The sequence below is a fragment of the Notolepis coatsorum genome (assembly GCF_963971535.1).
Source record: "Notolepis coatsorum genome assembly, chromosome: 3".
NCBI classification, from domain to species: Eukaryota; Metazoa; Chordata; class Actinopteri; order Aulopiformes; family Paralepididae; genus Notolepis; species Notolepis coatsorum.
In genome coordinates, this window is record NC_140167.1 from 46170194 (window position 1) to 46188590 (window position 18397).

Sequence of the window (18397 nt, forward strand, 5' to 3'; positions counted from 1 at the left end):
ACTTTGCTGTTTGAGACTTAGTTGGCCACATTGTGCTATGTGATCAATAGATATGTTTAATTGTTAGGCCTTACATGTTTAGATTAGTCTGGTACCTGATGTGTTACTACAATATAATTTTCTTGTGATACTGACAGGATGTAGAGGCGGTGCCAATGCCCGATGGACAGCTGTGCCTATTGGCTCTCCCACCAGAGTGCTCCCAGGGGGAGGGTCCCGAGACCATGCCGTACCTCAAACTCTTTTGCCGCTACATCACCGACCGTAAGGTGGGTTAGGATAACATTTAGTGTTTCTGGAGTAGCGTTTATTTTTTTTGCATGCAGGTTTTGGCGAGCTTATTCCACGAAACAAAGAGCAGTCATCTGGTATCAGATGGACCCTCACACCACACTTATGTTTTTTTTTATTTTTCTTTTATCCACTTTTTCTCCCATTTTCTATTTTTCTCCCATCCCAATTTTCGTATCATCCAATTCAACCCTCCCCTGTCTTTGAACGCTCTTTCATGCCTCCCACAAGCCGGCTGCAATGTGGACTAAGTCATACATAGCACGAGTCCCCTCCGATACTCGAGGTAACAGCAGTCGCATCTTTCCACCTGCGCGGCTCGATCTTTCAGCGTCAGGGGTCTGGGCTTTGGAGGGGCCCCGCCCCCGTCGCTTCCTGATTCTACTGTGCAGGCGCACCAACCGACCTGTAGGAGTCGCTGTCCACAACGCCCGATCCCCACCCATCAGTTTCCCTCCCCCTAATACTGCCAATTGTATTAGTACGGACAACCAGCTAAACTGAAAGCAATGTGGAGCGCTGGGCTTGAACAGGGAGGCGAACCACGTAGCCGCCCCTTAAGGGGTATTTATTTACACAACTCTAGATTGTGACTCCAGGGGCTACACTTTTAAAGCGACAATGTGTATTTTTGTCTTAATTAATCAAGTTCTGGAGTGTGTACAGAGGAATTTGAGACCACCTGCGCTCACCTTCACTGCTCTAGCCTCAAACGGTCTGGTGAGACCAGCGTAGTCAGTATTACTGTATGAAGTGAGCAGCTGGGAAGTGCTTCCAGTCCAGGCAGACTCGAAGCTATCGCTGTCACTTCATACAGTAAAACTACGATGCTCATCATTGCGGTGATGAATTATACTGACTAAAACAAAACAAAGAAGACAAAAACTATGACACTTGTTTTAGCGTTTCTTTGGAAAACAATGGAGTTCTATGACTTCTGGATACGAGCTATAATCTGGTGGTGGCTGGACTGACGGTACTTGTAAATAGAAGAAATGCATTGTTTGTTTTGGTCTTTTTATAGGCTACAGTATATTGATAATAAGGACAAAACAAAACCTGTGTTACATTCAATGATGGACAGTAACAACTGTATAGGGAATTAGCACTTCATAATTTTGAACAAGCTAAAGGCCCTCTTCGTAGAAAGTGTGTTCACAGAGATGCGAGCACATCATAATATTCAAAGCAGTACCACTGTTTAGCTTAGGATGTTATCGTCTATGCCTACACACATCCATACTTCTCTCTCTCTCTCTCTCTCTCTGTCTCTCTCTGTCTCTCTCACTCTCACTCTCTCTCTCTGTCTCTCTCTCTCTCGTTCTCTCTCTCTCACTCTCTCAGGGTGTGGTATCTGGTATCTTGCTGGTGACGTCCAATAAGATCTTCTTTGACCCATGTAAGAGCCACCCCCTGGTGATGGAGCACGGCTGTGAGGAGTACCTGCTGTCCTGCTCTGTCGACTGCCTGGTGTCCATCTCCTTCTTCTCTGACATCACACATGTGCACTTCAACTCCTCCACACACAGGTCAGCAATTACACAGACAAACAGGACATGTGCACACAAGTTCAAGTTTCAAGTTTCTTTATTAGTTGTCATACAGAAGTACAGAATACTTTTATACAAAATGCTTCTTTCTGTTTCGCTCCAGAGACCGAAGTCAAGTACGTAGACAAAAATTTTCAGTATTTACATATACATTTACATATACAATACACATACACACTAGGGCTGTCCCCGACTAAGGATTTGGATAGTCGACTATGATTGGCCAAAATTTGCCGTTAGTCGACTATTAGTCGACAAAAAAAAGTATAATTCTTTATTTATTTTTTTATCATTCCATTTGGGCTGTGGGGGGTGCTTAACACTTTCATTGCCAGCCATGCGGTGCGCCTTACCCCCCTTGAATGCCACCACCCACTTCAATGATAGAGCTCTCATATTTGCAAACGCATAAACTATGTCTTAAATTATGTGTCTAATCTGGCCGTCGCTTATCAATGACTTGTTTGCAGTCAACATTGTCGAAACGGATTGTTTTTTAACACTTTGACTGCCGGAAAACGCTTTACAGCGTCCTTATATCAATATTTCAAAAATCTGCGATCGGATTCATATTTCCCCTCCGCTGGCCTGAGATCCACCAGGAGGACCCACTGAGCTCTCTGGCGGTTCAGGAGCGCCATCTGGTGGCCGATCGGCGCAATCGCCAAACAGGAAGTGCTATGGAGGTTGTGCTGGTCGGCCATATTACTTCCGGGGCACTCTGTTTGGCTCCCGGGACTCGATCTCGACACAATACATAGCGATCGATTGCCAATAACTCGATAAACAACATGATTTGGACATATATACTATTATACAAGCTGGAAATGGACCCGATATTTCTACATACCATAATAGGTAAATGACTGTTCCACGCTCATCGCCCAACGGCGCGAGGAGGATACGGTAAGATTCAGCGTTATTTTTGATCGTATTCCATATAAACTGTTATGATGAACATATCACCCACACTAGATGAATGATATAACGCTGCCCACGGAATTATAAACGATCCCCCGCCCATCCGGTCATCATCAGATCATACGTAGATCATTCTAGAAGTACGTCCAATTGACATTTTTTATATCGCCCCGATTGCCATCAAACTGTATTTCATCATCAATATAATGCATTTGGGGCTATATATCACGTTCTGGAGAAAGCTGCAGAAAGAGATGAAAACATACTTATACATTAGACCATACTTTACTATGAATATGTGAATGAAAAAGTTTAACGTTGCTACACAATGAACAATACATATAGGACTTTGAATGGGCCCTAATAATGGCAATGTAGCAATAGAATTTAAAAAGTTATAGCCCTGCAAAGAAGGGGAATTTCTCCATAGACAAATAGCGCTGGCAATCCAGTCATTTTCCGGATTTCTGGCCGGCACCATTTCCGTTTGATACCATTTTGAAAGGAAAATATTAAGATTCTGTGATAATCGCCCTTTACTGGAATATTCTGGAATACACAAAACGTTGTAATTTTTCGGCCTATTTATTAATCGTTTTCAAATAACCGCTAGATTATCGATAGTATATGTGTACGTATGCACGCTATAGAAGCGAGCTGAAAAATCTATTCTCATTTCCTGATCAGCACACACACACACACACACATAGGGCACACGTTGATATCTCTATGAAAAAAGGTCTGATTATCCTAAGACTGGTAAAATAGATTCCTTACCTCAGATCAGATGTTCTCCAAAAAGATTATTCCAATTCCTGATCGCCATTCCAAATATCGATCGCGTTTATTGATCCAACGCTGGGTACTGGAAATATGTATTCCACGCTGTTCTGATGGTCCACAATGAATCCGATCCTCTCGGATGACTTGCCCGAGAAGTAAAATGAGGAAGCAGGATTCTTCTTTTACCATGTGTTTCATTCAATCCATTCCAAAGGGGTGCAGTACAACAGGGAGAGACGATAGGGGGCGGTATTTTCCCAATGGGGCTCAGAGAGAGTTTGCAGCACTAACGTGAGACTAGATTGATGAAATATGAAATATGAAAAATTCAAATCGCTAATTAAAAAAAAATAGATCTCTCGTCGTTGGCAATGAACGGTCGGCATGAACAAACGAGATATCTCGTCGTTGGCATTGAAAGTGTTAATGTCTGAAGGAGTCGACTGAAGGCTTCTTGTCCTCTGCAAAAGCATGCAATTGGTCCACTGATGGATACGTAAGGGATAATGTATAGCTACGAGGTCATTGTCACAAAATAATTGACCGACACGGAGTTTAAAATACCGAGCCGCCTCGGCGAGGTGTTTTAAACGTCAGTGAAGGTCAATTATTTTGCGACAATGATCGAGTATAGCTATACATTATCCCGCTTATTACATGGCTAACTTACTAACAATATACCTAATTCATTTTACATCGACTTGCAACACTGGTTCTGGCTCCGCTCGTCGCTCCGCCCCCTGTCATCGCCGGCAGCTTCCCCGGCAGCAAAACACCGGCAGTGGGCTTGATTGCGAACAGCTGCGCACAGCGGTCATTATTGTCCCACAGCGGTCATTATTGTCTGATAACTGACCTCTGACGCGGTATTGACCAATCACAAGCAAGCATTTCGGCGAATGTGAAAACGCCATGTAATAAATCTTGATATTTGTCTAGTCTAGTGTGTTTATTAGATGGGTGAAATCCTCTTTCAGTGCCTCTGTGCCTGTTTTCTTAGGCAGTTAGCCTCTGGTATGCGTGCCATTAGCGTTAGCCACGCTTCTAGGCCTCTTTTCTTTTGGAAAGAATGATTAAAAAAATATATATATATATATTTGTTTATAAATATATATATATATATTTTTTTGTATTTGACTAAGCGGTTGGCAGTTGACTACGGCTCCTTTCGACCGATTAGTCGACTAATCGACTAATAGGGGTCAGCCCTAATACACACACGCAAACACACAAACACACACACACAAACTCTCTCTCACACACACACAGACACACACAAACTCACACACACAAACCCTCGACTCACACATATACACACACACACACACACACAAACTCACACAAACACACACACACACACACACACTCACATCACATCTAAACTAAGGGTGGGGGAAAACATCCATACAGCAATATATTGTGAGATTTTGTAAGCCGATATTATATCGATGCAGTGGCAGCAAGTGTCGATATTTAAATAAATACTTTTTTTTTTACCATCCCATTTCACTGCAATACAAATTATTGGCATGCGGTGAACAGACTGAACACTTTGTCTTATTAGATAAAACAGATGATGTACAGTATATATATTTTCATTGCAGATGCTAAGAAAGTTTTCCGTTGGGGACATAATTAATAGTTAATAATAATCAAGTTGTAGTCAGTGTGTTAAAGAGACACTATTGTCTAATTTGTACAATTGGCCAGTTTGTGATGCACACTGAGAAGCTTACATGCCATTTTTCATTTTTTCTTCACTTTTTCTATTTTTCTCCCATCCCAATTACCCGCTGTGCCAATTCTCCCCTCCCCTGTCTTGAATGTTGCTCGCATATGCCCCCCACTGGCCGGTTGTAGGGAGGATAGAAGCCTTGCATCACGTGTCCCCTCCGATACACGAGGAGGCAGCCTGTCGCATCTTTATACCTGCCAGCGCGGACTCTCATTGGCGAGGTGTAACGTGTGGGAGGCTCACACTACCCCCGCCATTTCCTGTCTCTGCTGTGCAGGCGTCCCCAACCGACCTGTAGGAGTCGCTGTCCACAACGTCCAGATTACCACCCATCGACTTCCACTCGCTAATTCTGCCAATTGAGTTAGCATGACGACTGGCCCAAGCCGGAGGCAACGCCGACAGCCTGAGTCGAACCCGGTGTCTCTTGCGTTGGTGACGAGCGCAATTCAGCTTTTTGCCTTTTTATGGGTATTTTCTCTTCCCCAGTTACACAGATATTGCAATGTATCGTAGATGAAATTTCATGCAACATCGATTATCGCATATATCGTGCATTGTTATATTATCGTCAAATTTATACTGTTCTGTTTATACTATGTTTTTAACTATGTTCTATTTTTATCTTATTTTTATTCTGCATTTAATTTTTTACTAATAATTATAAAAATGTTTAACTGTTTTAACCCTGTAGCACTTTGGGATCCCAGTGCACAAAAAGTGCAATACAAATTAAATGTATTATTATTATTATTAAATGTCAGTTACATTACATTGTGAGTTACTCGTATCGTTCCAGCCCTAATCTAAACGCACATATACATACTTGCTTAACCCCCCTCTGTCCAGATGGAAAGGAAAGAAAAGCGTTCTGAAGTTTAAATCCGAGACAAGCCTCCTCGGCATCTCCTCTAAGCTCGAGGGTGAGGAGTCAGCCTCAGTGCCGGCCGCCCCGGCGACGCCAGACCCGCACTCCGCCCCGACGCTGAGCCTGAACAAGGAGGTGTCCGAGGACGAGGGGGCGGAGAGCAGGGACATGGCGGAGGCCGAGAGACAGCTGGACGGGAGCCCAATGGAGGAACTGGTGCTGCTGTCCGGGGGGCCCCTGGGGGTCGCCACGCTGAGCCCTGCTGCCACCTTCTGCTGCGGAGGACAAGACGTGGGGGGGAAGGCGAGGACGGGGCCGCTGGACGCGGACCACGTGGAGAGGACGTCTTGTGTGAAGAGTCAGATTCCAGGTGGGAATATTCCCCAAATCTAGTAGGACAAATAAAAGAAGATGGAGTGGTGCTGGGATAATTATACTGTATATTATACAATAGTAAGACTTTTTTCAAATATTTCACACATTAATCTTTATTATATCTTCATCTAAGATACATTTTCTGATAAAGCATGACATGATTGAAGGAAAACACAAATAGTTTGAATATATTTTGATTATTTAGGAAATACAATGATTAAACATGAAATAAGTATGTGAACCCTTGGGATCCAGAAGCTGGATTTCAATACTAGAGTTGAATACTAGTCTCTTGCATGTGCTTTGGTGGATTTGGGTTAGTTCAAATAAAAGTAAAGAAGAAAAGAAGAATGGAGTGGTGCTGAGATACATATACATGTGTAAGACATGTGGTAGGAAGGTGAGGTTATCAGTAGAATCTGAAAAAACGTCTCTTCAGATTAAAAAGGCCTTTATTGATCTGGCATAGTCCTAACATAAAAAAAAACGCATGCCGTATGCCTTTATCACAGAGTATTTAGTATATATATATATATATAGGGAGTATGTACCCTTTCCTCTAGCGCCACCATCAGTCCCAAGATCTTCAAATGGACGTTCAGTCACAGTCACACATTTTGATGTGAACATTCATGACCCCAGGGGGAAATAGGGCTTTATGAAGAGAAACGCAAGAACACTAGTGAGAATGCGGGGCTCTAAAGATGGCAATGTTGGCCAATGCTCAGTCACTTTGGTCCACTTTGCTCTTGCTGGGTGTAAGAAGTAGCACGACCTCTAGGGGCACTAGCAGGGCTTTTAGACTCTGTCTTGTTTCTATTTTAGAATTGTACTTTTAACACATTGTCCTGGGCGGCTACGTGGCGTAGTGGGCAAGGCGCTCGCCACGAAATCTGGAGACGCTGGGCTTGCCTGTTCGAGCCCAGCGCTCCACATTTGCTTTCAGTTTAGCTGGTCGTCCGTACTAATACACATTGGCCGTATTAGGGGGTGGGAAACTGATGGGTGGGGATCGGGCGTTGTGGACAGCGACTCCTACAGGTCGGTTGGTGCGCCTGCGCAGTAGAATCAGGAAGTGTCGGGGGCAGCGTGAGCCTCTCACGCGTTACTCCTCGCCACTGAGTGATCGAGCTGCGCAGGTGAAAAGATGCGACTGCTGTTACCTCAAGTACCGGAGGGGACTTGTGCTATGTATGACTTAGTCCACATTGCAGCCGGCTTGTGGGAGGCAAGAAACAGCGTTCGTGACAGGGGAGGGTTGAATTGGATGATACGAAATTGGGTTGGGAGAAAATATAGAAAATGGGAGAAAAAGTGGATAAAAAAAAACACATTGTCATGTGCTCTAGTAAGCTAGCGGAGGTGAAGCAGTTAATCAGGAAGACTTGTGTGCTCAAGGCTTTGCCCACTCACACGTGGGTGTAGGCATCTCTCTTGAGTGCCATTCTAGTTGTTGTTATTATTATTATTATGAATAATACGTATTATTAACTCAATCTGCGCCAACAACGCTTATATACGCGTTTGCTCGACAACAGTTGGAACGCCAACCACGTATATATACGTTATTTGGTCTGTTTTCTCGATTTTAATATTCTATTCAATGTCACAGACCTGTATGTTGCTGTTAAAAGGCATACTGGGACCCCGAGATCCGGCTAGGTGGCAGTATCGAGAGTGCAGTAAACCCTGTTCCAGACCGCGTGTTACGTTTAAATCCCACCGGGCGGGAAGCCTAGAGGTTCACTCGATCACATTGAAAAGTGTCCGGGACACTCGATGCATGTGTTGTGCCGGATTATGTCGTGGACCAGGTGGACATCAGATGGACCAGATGGCGATCAAACAATTGGAATATTCTTTTTGGAATAGCCCTGATCAAAGGTAAGGACTATCTGACGTCAATTCCAGCTTGATCCTGCAATGTTTTAATATCGATCCAGCTGATCAACGTGTGTAGTGTTACTTGCCGATTGCCATTACTGTCAATCAAAGCATCAGAAACGACCCCCCCCCCCTTTCATGCATTCATGATGAAACATAATACCTATTATATACATTTGATTAGGAAATAGTAGCGTGTCCAGGGATGAAACACCATTGCTTTTAGTAGAATTCACGTAGCACCCTATAACTCAGCTTTCCAGGAATTAGCCCGAATCACTCCGAAACTATACTTATATATTCACCACGGGATACGTGGCAAACGTATACATGAAAAAACTTAAATATTTTTGCATGTTCGACGGAAGATACTGACTGTCAAATGACCATAGTATTGTCCCCATAGCTATAATATAGAACAGGGGTCAGCAACCTTTTTGACATGAAGTGCCAGTTTGAAATATAGTTGTAACTAGTGTGCCTGTGCCATATCAATAATATTCCATGCATCGTAATTTTTTTCCCTCATAATCAGGTATTTTTTATGATACTTTTTACATTATTACATCATTATTGTTATTGTTATTATTAACAATATTATTATTTTTTTTGATCCACTTTTTCTCCCATTTTCTATATTTTCTCCCATCCCAATTTCGTATCATCCAATTCAACCCTCCCCTGTCACGAACGCTGTTTCTTGCCTCCCACAAGCCGGCTGCAATGTGGACTAAGTCATACATAGCACGAGTCCCCTCCGGTACTTGAGGTAACAGCAGTGGCATCTTTTCATCTGCGCAGCTCGATCTCTCAGTGGCGAGGAGTAACGCGTGGGAGGCTCACGCTGTCCCCGACACTTCCTGATTCTACTGCGCAGGCGCACCAACCGACCTGTAGGAGTCGCTGTCCACAACGCCCGATCCCCACCCATCAGTTTCCCACCCCCTAATACGGCCAATGTGTATTAGTACGGACGACCAGCTAAACTGAAAGCAAATGTGGAGCGCTGGGCTCGAACAGGCAAGCCCAGCGTCTCCAGATTTCGTGGCGAGCGCCTTGCCCACTACGCCACGTAGCCGCTATTAACAATATTATTATGATGGTTGTATCAACCATAAATCTGAGTTGGGGCGGGGGTGCAATGCAGACAAACAGTTTTGCTTTACTGAGCTCCGTTATCTGGGGGCTGTAGTTTGTCACTTTAAGCTGCACACCGGAGCATCTTTTAATCCAGCTGTTTGCTGTTCTCTGATATTTTCTGACATTTCGTTGATGCGTCGCTCGACACTTCAAGCTGACATGGGGATATCTTTTATCCTTGATTTGATTGTCTCTTTGTTTGGCAAGCCTTCAAACAAAACATCTGAGCTACAGAGAAAAGCCTCCTTGATATACTCGCCATCAGTGAATGGCTTTCCACATTTCGCAATGCGATAGCTTGCTTCAGTTGCGTGGTTTTTAGCAGTCATGAACATTTTGAGGGTGCTGGCTTGCTTTCCATACCTGGCCACGGCACGTTTAATCGATTCTGCCTTAACTTTTTTGATGCTTCGTCTCAAAATGACGTTTCACACCTGACGTTCTGCAAACTACATTTTCTAAACATAAAGTACACACAGCACGGTCCTTCTGACACACAAACCCGTAGTCGTCTGTCCACGAGGGCTGGAATGCCCGAATTTCCTTTGCTTTAACTTTCTTAGCGGAGGTTGCCATCATGAAAGACGGCACATACAGAATGCAACCGCAGCACTGTGTGATTACCTGGGAACTGCTCGCTGGCGTGGGAGGCCAGACTGCTGACAGCTGAGCACCATGGGAACAGCTGTATAGCTGTCATAGGGGTGTGCAAAACAGTCGACTTACAAAAAAGAACCTGTGGGAGGATTTCAACAAGATAAATGCGACAACAGTGCAAAATATTTCACTATAATATTTCAAAGCGAAGTAAGAAAATGTAAAAAAGTATAATTTTTTGTATTTTTTTTATGCAGCCCCCTGCCAATGAAAATGCCCCAGCGTGCCTATGCGGGCAGGCGTGCCTAGGTTTGCCTACCCCTGATATAGAATATAGATATAGCTCTACAAACAAGGTGACGCACCCCTATCTTTAAAGCGTGGCCTAGCTAGAACAGGATGAGGAAAATCCCTGGCGCTGAATGAGTTAATGATTTACCTTTATTTACTGAGGGTAGATTCACTGAGCATGTTTGCTGTCATTACACTCACGCAGTTCTACACATTGATTGACACATAGGAACTCCCCAGTATTGTCATAATACTGTGACCTAATACCTTGGTGTGATTTTCTTTTTCTTTTTTTTTCTTTTTTCTTTTTTTTTTACTTCAACTCCTCTCTCTCTCTCTCTCTCTCTCTCTCCTCAGGTGCCCACAGACAGTCATCAAGTAGTTCTGCAGGTCTTATGTTTGTCCGGCTGCGGGTCCAGCGGGCTGCAGGAAAGACAAAGGCCAAGACCTTACCCAGGAGGGATGCCTGGCTGACCCTGTCACAGGACAGGTGAGAGATGAGGCAGAACCTGACTACCAGCACCTGTCCACAGGAGACTTTTATAGAAGAGTTCAAATGATATACTAAAATGCATCCATAAATACATAGCCTATACACACATACAGATGTAGATACATATAATAAAATACATCCACAAATGCATAACCCATACACTGTGTCTATAGAGGTGTGAGAACAATGTTGTTTCTCTTTAAGCCATAATCTAATACCTCTATTAAAAACAATGATTGTGGGGGAGCTCCAGTAGCTCACCATGTACCTCGACGCGAAAGCGTCGGGGAATACCGTGCTGCGTCACGGATCTGGTTTACTCCGAGTTCGATTCCCAGACCCGCCGTCATTTGCCGAATGTCTTCCCCTGTTCTCCCTCCCGTTTCACCCTGCATCTGTCGGTCATGCTTGACCAGAAAAAGCGATTAACGCTAAAAAAAAACACGATTGTGTAGCATTTTCAATTCAGTTGGTTGACAGTTCGATCATTTTACATCTGTCTGGCCAGATGTGGTTTTGCGTAGTGCAGTTTGGTAAGGCCTGTGTATTAGCTTTACTGGTGTGCTGGTGTCTTGTATGTTGTTATTGTTAACAGCACCACACAGCATGGTTGGAAGAGAATGCACAAGAGGATACAATAACAATATCATTAAGTAAATGAATCAAATACTGTAAATAACACAAATATGATGACTGGAGTGAATTGTACCTCCTTTTACATTTTCATAGAATTGTATCATATTGCACTGGCATCATAGGAGGAGGATTTCAAGCTAGAACAAGGGCAAGTTCCACTTTGGAACTTTTTCCTTTTTTTGCTAATATAGTTGTTTAAACATTTTGGTCCCGAGTTTATTTTCGCCAAAGAGGAAAACCAAACAAGCCACTTCTCTGACTTAACACTCTCTCCACACTCCAAACACTAACAATTGCTCTGACCACAGCCACAAAGCGGTGAGTGCCTTATCCAAACACTCTTACTTCTATTAGTAATGACTAGTGTCCCACCAGGCTGACCGAACTATAGGGGCTGTTTATCGTTTCAACAATTTCTCTCTGGCTCTCGCTGTAACACCTGAGGGCAGCTCTAGAAACGCTGGTGTTGTAGGTTGGGCATCCCAGATAGGGCTGGGAGGTATACAGAATATGAAAGTATACCAACATCGATCCATACAAAAGGTATGGACTTTGAGACTCCGGTCTCGACTCCCCGAGTCAGCGTTGCCTGCGGCTTGGTCCAGTCGTCATACTATCTCAATTGGCAGAGGTAGCGGGTGGAAAGTCGATGGGTGGGGATTGGACGTTGTGGACAGCGACTCCTACAGGTCGGTTGGGTGACGCCTGTACAGCAGAGACAGGAAGTATCGGGGGCAGCATGAGCCTCCCATGCGTTACTCCTCGCCACTGAGAGTCTGCGCTGTCTGGTGAAAAGATGCAACAGGCTGCCTCCTTATGTACCGGAGGGGACACGTGATGCAAGGCTTCTATCCTCACTACAGCCGACCAGTGGGAGGCATAGTCTAGCAACGTTCAAGACAGGGGAGGGGAGAATTGGCAATACGAAATTGGGATGGGAGAAAAAATAGAAAATAAGGAGAAAAAGTGGATACAAAAAAAAGGTATGGACTTTTAAGATACCGTCATCAACGATGTATACAAATCGTGTGTTTTTTTTAGTTCATCTGAAAATTCTTCCTTGCAGCAGTATTATAAAGATTTTGGGCGGAGATTGGATTCAAATATTGTGATAACGGAACGTAGACCAATCTCAGTCACTCTTATTGTCTGGGACCAAATTCGTCACGCCCCATTTTGCGTGACATCCAGGCTTTTTTTACCGTCAGCGTTTGGGAATTTCATGTCGACAGGTAGATGAAGTGAAATTATACTTATTTTAGAATATATATATCAAATTTCATGAGTATTCATCTATATTTAGTAGGGATGTCCTTGTCCGATATTATCGGCCTACCGAATATTATCGGCCGATATCGGCATTAAAATGTGATATCGGAAAATATCGGTATCGGTTTAATTTTTTTTTTAATTTTTTTTTTACATTTCTAGAACCTTTATTTACCCAGGCAAGCTAGTAAGAACAAATTCTGATTTTATTTATTGTCAAAAGTATGCATAATGTTGTGTTAATTCCACAACAAGAGATATGTAATGTTAATTACCTGAAATTATTCAGTTTTTTGGGGGGGGGGAACCCTGCATATATCGGTATCGGTTGATATCGGTATCGGAAATTAAGAGTTGGACAATATCGGTATCGGTAAAAAAGCCAATATCGAGCATCCCTAATATTTAGTCATCTAAAGACTATTAGATATGAACCTATGTACCAGTAAAAAGTGGGAATCTCTAGAATGTGTTCCGGTGTTTACGGAAGTGCGGGTAGCCTCTCAGGTTGACGATACACAACATTTTCTGTTGTCAGTAGATGGCAGCATTGGTTTAAAATTAACTCTTTAATCGGCAAGGATGCCGTAACACGTCATTCTCCGCCATGCGTAATCTGCCAATGACGCCATAACACGTCATTGAGATCAATATTTAAAAAAATCGCCCAAACAGCAAACCGGAAACGGAAACTGGTGCTCATCCATATTCGGTTCGGCCACTCGCTATCGCTAGCGGGACTCGAGCTCGACACAATGGATAGCGATCCGTTTTCTCGATAAACAACATGATTTGGACGTATATACTATTATACAACCTGGAAATGGATCGCATATTTCAACATCCCATAATAGCAATCTTTTTGCTCCACGCTCATCGCCCAACGGCCCGAGGAGACTGGGGTAAGTTTCAGCGTTTATTATTACCGTGTTCGATACAAACTGCTCTGATTATCATATCACCCACACTACATGAATCATCTAACGTTGGCCACGGAATTATAAACGACCCCCCCCCCCCCATCCGGTCAACATCAGATGATGAGTAGTAACTTCTAGAAGCACGTACATTTGACATTTTTTATCTGGCGCCGATCGCTATCAAACTGTATTTGATCATCAATATAATGCATTTAGGGCTATAAATCATGTTCTGCAGAATGCTGCAGAAAACGATAAAAACATATTTATACTTTAGACCGTATTTTAGTATGAATATGTGAATGAAAAAGTAGAACGTTGCTACATCCTAAACGATAGATAATTGACGTTGAATGGGCCATAGTAATGTCAATTTAGCAATACAATTAAAAAAAGTTATAGCCCTGCAAAGAAGGGGAACTTCTCCATAGACAAATAGAGCTGGCAGAGGATGGTATAAGGATGTACATAAGCGTGGCAGAGAAAGGGTTAAAAGGTGAAAATGTTATGACTACAACATGAATACAATTCCCAAGACCTTTAGCGCCTAGTGTAGTTCACAGGTCACAGGTCACTGGCCAGGAAACCGTGATCTGAACAGCGTTAAACTATTAATGGGACCCGAGTACAGTGATCGAGAATGGTCACCCAATTATCTTAACAAAAGTGCATCATTAGCATTATTTTTTTTGTCTAAACGGGAACATAATGGTACAATTTAAGATTTGAATGTTATCCGCATATAAAGGACAAATAAAACATTGTTAATTTGTAAGAAACCTCAATGAAAACGGCGCAGGGTAAGTTATATTCGGTATTGTTATAAAAATGTGATAGAATCCTATAAAAATATGGACGCATTTGGTCACCGTGACGTTATGTTGACCATATGGCCCAGCCCTAATCCCAGGTTTTTGTGATGATTGATTGATTGATATATTGATTGAAATACTATGCTCTATTTCTGTCCTCTTCTGTGTGGCCGTTTTCTCCGCGCCCTGTAGCTCAGACGAGCTCTACGCCTACCTGAGCCACTGGAGGCCAGACCTGTGTATGCTAGAGGGAGGGGAGGAGGAGGAGGAAGGAGAGGAGGAGGGGGGTGAGGAAGAGGAGTTTGTACTCGTTGACGACAGAGAGGAGGAGGAGCAGGAAGAGGAGGAGGTTTTCCAGAGGCACCGGCGCTCCGGGGAGGACTGGGAGGTCAGTGGCTTTACTTTCACTCTTTTTTAGTGGCAAATTTGAACTGGCTAGTCTGTTATATCACATACTGTATATTACATATTACCTGCATAATACTATATCTATATCTGTATATATCCCTTACCTACTCTTACTAGTTATACCATTGGCCAGTATGGCTTACTACCATAGTGTATTTATACCTGTAACACTGTACATGCATTGGATTAGCAATATTGCTCAGTCAGTACTACTCATTTTATATATATATATATATATATATATATATATATATATATATATATATATATATATATATATATATATATATTACAGTTTAATCACTTGTATATTGTTATTGCACTTTTACATTTGACCTCTGGTTAGATGCCAACCTCTTTTCTTTGTACTGTACTTGTGCTGTATGATGACATTACATTTGAATCTAATCTAATCTAAATATTGGCTGCGCAGCAACCATGGCTGCTTATATGAGAGCAGCCGGGGGGCGTGGCCCTGGTCAGTGATGGGTGCATTGAGTAAAATTATTTTAGCGAGTGCCCATGGTGCAGTCCAATAGACAAAGCAAGATGCAAGCTGGTATTAATATGATTAGGGTTATAATTCATAACCTTCTGTATGTTCTCAGACATTGGTGGTTTTAATGGAGGTCCAGAAGTTTGTTTTTTGGTTTATAACCATATGCCAGACTCCAGAGGGAAGTTAAGAGACTAGGCCATTTCTGGGGAGAGAGTAATCAGCAATACCTGCTGAATCACATGACTAAGTTGCCATCTACCTGCTGCTAAAAAAAAGTCCAATGAGGGGAGCTCTAGTAGCTCACCGCGTACCTTGAACGCTATTTCGGCGTCGGGGACAACCGTGCGCGTCACGGATCTGGGGTACACGAGTTCGACTCCCGGACTCGCCGTATTTTCTCAGTGTCTTTCCCCCCATCTATACCCCATTCAACCTGTTTCTGTCGGTCATACTTGACCAGAAAAAGCGATAAACGCAGCTGACTGGTCAAAGTTAAAAAAAAAAAAAGAAAAAAAAAAGTCCAATGAGGCTTTATGGAGAAACCATGACACTCCCCTGACTAAAGGTTGTTTCAAACGAAAACGGTGGATGTCATTTTGCCAAATCAGCATGGCTGTGAGTGTGACTGAGTCTTTCACCTTTTACATATCTAGCTGTGGCATGGATTGATTGTTTAGATCACTAGCATGGCTAACAAATGCAAATATATTGTAGTCTGCCCCATTGTTCTGACCAGGATTACTTTCCGTTTTGCCTCCTTGATGCGCACGCACACTGAGTCTGACGTGGACGAGAAGCCCCTCTATAGTAACCTGGTGAAGTAACATAGCACAAACAGACTTGGTAGAGGTTTTCTTTTTTTGTAAACGTGTCAATGTGTTTTCCAGATGGTGTCCATGGAGGAGAATGTGGGGAAAGCACCTCTGGTCCAGGATCGCGATCCAGAGGGACTCGCTGAAATAGTAGAGCAGAGCCTCATTTTAGAAGCTTCACAAGTCAGAGAGGTGAGTGACAGCATTATATGTTTATATATGCACACACACACACACACACACACACACACACACACACACACACACACACACACACACACACACACACACACACACACACATATCTGTATCAGATAGTTAAAGTGGTGCAGAGGCTTGTCCATGCAGAGGCAGTAGTAATATTGATGCTTCTGGGTCTGGAGCGAGAGGTTTTTGGGGAAAGAACATTAAATAGATTCAGAGCAAGATACAGGAGGAGCTAAGACTACCTTATCGATGGAAGAGCCAAGTTGAATAAACGATGTGGGCTTCAAGCAGCCTTAACACAGCTCTCTCACTGTCTTGTATTCTGGCATCTGCGTTTTAAAGGGAAAATCCACCCTAAAATAGATTTCACATATGTTATTTCTATAATGCTGTACATCTCAATTTTGATTTGTGAATATGAACAAGTCTCTCCTTGAGCTGAACACCAGAGCAGAATTCCAATTTCTAGTTTTTTTGTGGTGGGGTTATTTGTTATGTTGTGATCACTGATTGGACCTTTAAAGTAATAATCTCTCACATTTTCATATAAATAAATAAATGTATATTTTGCCACTCTATCGCCAACTGATGTAACACAATAGTTATTACACATATAACCAAATTTCATGATTGCATTTTCCTTTGCGGTTTGGTTCTAAAAACAATGGTGTCTGGTAGGATGTTCCTGGGAAAATCATCCAGCACACAGGAAGTGATGTGTTTATGTCACTAGCAGCAACTGTGGGAGATGGGGGAGGGTGGTAGTAAAGGATAAGGATAACTTTTATTGATCCCTCACGGGGAAATTCAAGTGACATACACATACAGCTCATCGTCTCATTAAACAATCATCATATCACAATCATTAAATGTTTACAGTAACAACGGCACAACATAAATTCAAACGGGCATGTACATTTGTTGACACATGTCGACTACAGTATGTCTGAGACACCGTATGCGATTGTCGGCTGCAGCAACACTGGGGTGTCGTTTAGTGCACTGCAACCTTGCCCAGGCCCGACGGGGCCCGGCGGGTTCGGGCTGGGTAGGGCTTTTTTTTTAATAAATAATTCGGGCTCGGCCGGGCCCGGGCACCGCCGTTTTTTTTTATTTTTTTTATTTTTCTTTTTCTTCATATAACTAGGGTTATAGGATAACCTTCGTTTTAAGATTCGCTTTCTCTTTTGCGCCAGAGAAACATTTGGATGTAATTACTGCAGCGCGCAGGGAGAACTCAGGGGACAAGTTCAACTCGATTGGTTGTGTTGGAATATAGCCAGTTGGCGAACGTTTTAATTTGTTCTTGGGATGTATGTAGCCGGTTTTGTTAACAGTGTTCAACGCGTTGCTGACGTCTGGTGAGTGATGTTATTATTTGCTGGGTCTCGACTCGCTACCTGTTTTGTTGTGATTTTCATTACGTTGCTCTGCTCGAAATCTGATTTCTGTTTTCTGTTTGTTTGTTTGACTGAGTAGGCTATTGTGTGTCGTGTGTGTGTGTGTGTGTGTGTGTCAAAGAAGATTCTATAGCCTTCAATACGTTTTACGAGGCTGATGTGTGAGTCAGAGATATAAGCGAGCACTGGGAGAGACGGCATTGCGAAACAGGCTATGTAAATGCTTCTTAGTTTTGTTTATTTATTACGTTCATATAAAACCGTGTTTCGAATATTTAAAACAAATACAAAAAAAATTATATTTTAATAATAATAATAATAATAATAATTTTTTTCTGGTTTTCACGCGGGCTAGGGCTTAAAATATTATTTACAGTCGGGCTTATTTTCGGGCAGGGCCTGAAGTTCACGGGCTCGGGCAGGGCTCGGGCTTTATTTCAAGGCCCTTGCAGACCACTAGTGTCGTTGCGCCAGGCAGGAGGGAGGGAGGAGAGATTGTCCAGAAC

The 18397-nt window shown here is 42.9% G+C and overlaps 1 protein-coding gene across 4 annotated transcripts in view; it reads left to right on the top strand.

The window, feature by feature from the left end:
• Positions 1 to 18397, top strand: part of LOC311225031 (oxidation resistance protein 1) — a 62262-nt gene that overhangs the window by 33701 nt on the left and 10164 nt on the right. For all 4 annotated transcript variants that reach the window (XM_084310230.1, XM_084310231.1, XM_084310232.1 and 1 more), the window contains exons 7-12: positions 138 to 269; positions 1636 to 1820; positions 6130 to 6518; positions 10793 to 10925; positions 14758 to 14953; positions 16360 to 16476. In XM_084310230.1, the coding sequence (XP_084166356.1) occupies positions 138 to 269; positions 1636 to 1820; positions 6130 to 6518; positions 10793 to 10925; positions 14758 to 14953; positions 16360 to 16476 (1152 nt within the window). The remainder of the gene's footprint in view (positions 1 to 137; positions 270 to 1635; positions 1821 to 6129; positions 6519 to 10792; positions 10926 to 14757; positions 14954 to 16359; positions 16477 to 18397) is intronic.